Source organism: Austrofundulus limnaeus, unplaced genomic scaffold (assembly GCF_001266775.1).
Source record: "Austrofundulus limnaeus strain Quisiro unplaced genomic scaffold, Austrofundulus_limnaeus-1.0 Scaffold591, whole genome shotgun sequence".
Taxonomy (NCBI): Eukaryota; Metazoa; Chordata; class Actinopteri; order Cyprinodontiformes; family Rivulidae; genus Austrofundulus; species Austrofundulus limnaeus.
In genome coordinates this window covers 174,846-178,544 of record NW_013952993.1, presented here as the reverse complement: position 1 = coordinate 178,544, position 3,699 = coordinate 174,846, and the positions used below count along the sequence as shown (strand labels likewise).

At 42.6% G+C, this 3,699-nt stretch overlaps 1 protein-coding gene across 2 annotated transcripts in view; it reads left to right on the top strand.

Moving 5' to 3' along the window:
* pacs1 (phosphofurin acidic cluster sorting protein 1) overlaps nucleotides 1-2,893 on the top strand; it is a gene marked incomplete at its 3' end in the record, with an annotated part of 100,066 nt that extends 97,173 nt beyond the window's left edge. For both annotated transcript variants that reach the window (XM_014026808.1, XM_014026807.1), the window contains 7 exon segments: nucleotides 54-192; nucleotides 507-611; nucleotides 698-804; nucleotides 2,209-2,363; nucleotides 2,478-2,588; nucleotides 2,669-2,771; nucleotides 2,851-2,893. In XM_014026808.1, the coding sequence (XP_013882262.1) occupies nucleotides 54-192; nucleotides 507-611; nucleotides 698-804; nucleotides 2,209-2,363; nucleotides 2,478-2,588; nucleotides 2,669-2,771; nucleotides 2,851-2,893 (763 nt within the window).
* Nucleotides 2,894-3,699: the final 806 nt, after the last annotated feature.

Below are 3,699 nucleotides of genomic sequence, written 5' to 3'. Positions count from 1 at the left end.
GTAATAGTTTAATTTGAGCTCTTTTTCTTTTTTCTTTACTTTTCCTCCCTCAGRCTGGATGGTGGACACACACCCCGGCAGAAGCGCAGCAGCAGCACCCCCATGAAGGAGAGGCAGCTGTCCAAACCTCTGAGTGAACGCACCAACAGCTCCGACTCAGAGAGATCCCCCGAGCTGGGACACAGCACACCGGTACAAAAAACATGGAAGCCTTTTTTATGTTGTTGTTTTCTTTTTTTTGTTTGTTTCCCCAATAACTCACGAGCTGTGTTGTTGTTTTGTGCACAAAAACAAACTTGCACTTCCCGCTGAGGGATTTCCATATAAAAACAGCTGCTTCTGTTGTCCGCCCACCTCTTGGCGAACTTCTCCCAAAGTAAAGAAAACACAGACTTTGTTAACGCACGATCGCTCGGAGTGAGAGAATGAATTATGGATGTGCATATGAGTCATTTAGCTGTGAGGAGGCGGGATAATAAACCCTGTGGGGTTGTGTGTATTCGTAGGTTTTGAGGAAAGCCGTGTACGATCAGCTCAACCAGATTTTGCTGTCAGACTCGGCGCTGCCTGAGAGCCTGGTGTTGGTCAGCAGCACCGACTGGCAGGGCCAGGTGAGACTTCAAGCCTTTCCACARTAACTCCACAGCTCTGTTTTGTTTTGTTCAGCTCCAGATCTGATGGGTTTTTTGTGTTGCAGTACGTTGCAGAGCAGCTTCAAGGACAGAGACACCCGGTGGTCTCCACGTGTACCACCGCTGAAATCCAGGCTGTGCTTTCTGCTCTGCTCACACGCATACAGAAGTTGTGAGTTTGTCTGAAAACACTCATTTGCCTCAGCTTTTCCCTTTTTCCCCTCCTCTTATTTATAGCAACTTCTTATGTAGCATTTCAAAATAAAAGCACTCCCATTATTGATATAGTAYCTTTAATGTTACCCTAAGTTGCTGTCTTTATTGCAACTAAGCGGCTAGTTGTCAGAGACTGCTCTCACCTCAGGCTGACTCTAGAAGACCTCCAGATGTTCCTCAACAATTATGAGTAACTTCTGATGTAGCATTTCAAAATAAATGTACTCCCAATACTTACATTATAACTTTCTCTGCCCCTAAGTTGCTGTCTTTATTGCAGCTAAATGGCTAATTTATCTGTCCTCCTCYTCTTTGACAACCAGAGTTTTTAGTAATTTACTTCACATTTTTTCTTTATGTCTCATGGCCCATGTTCTATTTGGTCATTCTTTTTATTTTATCAAATCGGACGTTTAATACTGCACATATCAAATTATTTAAGGTGGAGCTTGTTCAAAAACTTTTTAACAACAGGCGGTTGCCTGTAAATTAATAAACACTAGCTAACTATCTTTAACTAATGGCAGACTGTATTTTATTTTATTTTTGTTATAACTAGTCTAGCTCATTTTGTTACGAAAAAAGTAACCTTTTACAGTTAAAACCAGATATTTACACATACACTATATAAAAAGACACAAGCATTTTTTTCAGTTTCTTATGTGAAATCAGAAGGTTTTCCACTGGTTTTATAGYTTTTCCTGTTTTAGGTCAATTAGGATTAATTTATTTCCTATTAGCTAAATGCTTTTTAAGGCAACTGTTATTACTTTCTTTAAAGTCAAAAGTTTAARTACACTTCATTAACWTTTGGTACCATTATCCATWAACCGTATGACTTAGGYCAAATGTTTTAGACTTCCTTCCACAAGCTTCTCACAATAGTTGGCAGGAATTTTGGCCCATTCCTCCTGACAGAACTGGTRGAACTGAGCCATGAGTGTAGGCTGCCTTGTCYCTTTTCAGCTTTGCCCATAAATTTTCAATAGGATTSAACAACAAAGGCATAYGGGACATTCAGGCTAATTTGAGACAGTTGGAAACCCACTTCAGGTTAGAAGGCAGCGGGTGTCGGATTAATCACATGTTGCTAACGTTAACTCACAATGCTAATGTTTAAGCTAGCATTATATTCTCTGGCTCTTTCGGAGTGGAGGAGCCAAAAGGTCTGAGACTAAATTAAAACACATAAATGAATTGCTGTCTCGAAAGTTTACATTCTATAAGCCTTAATAAAAAATCGATACAGTATCAGGAAACGAAATATCGTGATATTTCAATGTATCGAAATTTTCTGATCGTATCTCACCTAGAGTTTTTATTCAAACTGAGCTTGTGTTCTTTTATTTATTTTTTACAGCTGTAACTGTAACTCGTCCATGCCYCGAGCCGTGAAGGTGGTGGCCGTGGGCAGCCAGAGTTACCTGGGGGCCATCCTGCAGTTCTTCGTCACTCAGCTGGCCAACAAGACGTCCGACTGGCTCAACCACATGCGCTTCCTGGTGGTGCCTCTGGGTGAGGGAGCTTTTTGTCTCCACGGCTGTTCTCCATTGACCAATCAAATCTCTACGCGGCTAAACTGGTGTTACTTTTAGTTTCTYACGAGGTTTCGTTCTCCATCCTCCTCAGGCTCCCATCCTGTTGCGAAGCACCTGGGAGCCCTCGACAACCGCTACAGCTCCTCTTTTTTGGACGGGGCATGGAGAGACCTGTTCGGCCGCTCGGAGCCACCTCAGACAGGTAACCTTCGTTAGTGTCGACACGTGTAACCTCCCCTTCCAGCAAAGCTCAGTGCGCTGCTTCTTGTTTCAAACGTTTAGACCAGTTGGACGTAGCTGGGAGGATCAGCCAGTACATCAGCGGAGCCTCCGTCACACATCAGCTGCCCATCGCTGAGGCCATGCTCACCTGCAAGCACAGGACGTGAGTGAAGACCCCGTGGAGACGAACTGAGGCGCAGCGGTCAGAAATAATCTGCTTTTATTTTTTTCTTTATGTCCAGGCGAGAGGAGGACTCGTACCAGAAGTTCATTCCTTTTATTGGGGTGAGAGTTTTAATGGTTCACGTTGCATCACCATCATCATCATCACTCTTTTTTAAGCCACTTCAGTAGAAAACAGAACTGAAAGTTAGTGTAGTTTCTTCATCATCAGTGACAGTTTTTTTTCAATAGAAGAGAAGAAAAAGAAAGAGAAGATTGAGAAATTGTATATGTGAAATATAAACCAAGACAACACACCCGACATCTGTCTACACATCTGTAAAAATGGAGAAAACAAAACCACAGCAACAAATAATGTGTATATCATAATAATTATAAATTTGCTGAAATATATACATACATGCATATACCCATACATACATATATAAACAGAGTTGCACATAAGCAGTGCACAGGTACGCATGCGTGGTCAAAAAAGAAAAAAGCACACCAAATGGAATGTCATAAAGCTCCCTTGCTTACCTAAGATTGTACCTGGTTGTCTGTCAAAACAGCAGCTAGCAGGGCTCTAGAAGTGTGAGCAGTTTGGTCGCAAACACGATCTGATTTCTTAAAAAAAATTTAAATAAAAAAATTCCAGCCACACTGGTGTGAATGGATTGTTGTTCGGTGCGCCACAGCGGGACCCTGATATAAGGATTAAACGGACAACTGCCTTCAACAAATCAGATGAAGTCCAGAGCCGTTTTGTCCAATGAAAGCAGAGCAGGGCGGGACTTTCAGTGAGAGCATGTTTGTTTGGTTGAAGCAGCGGGCTGGCTCGACTGGAGTTGCTGCAGCGATCACTCCTGACGTCTCCTCCTCTGCTCCTCCTGCACTTTGCTCCTGAACTACCAGAGACTTTGGTC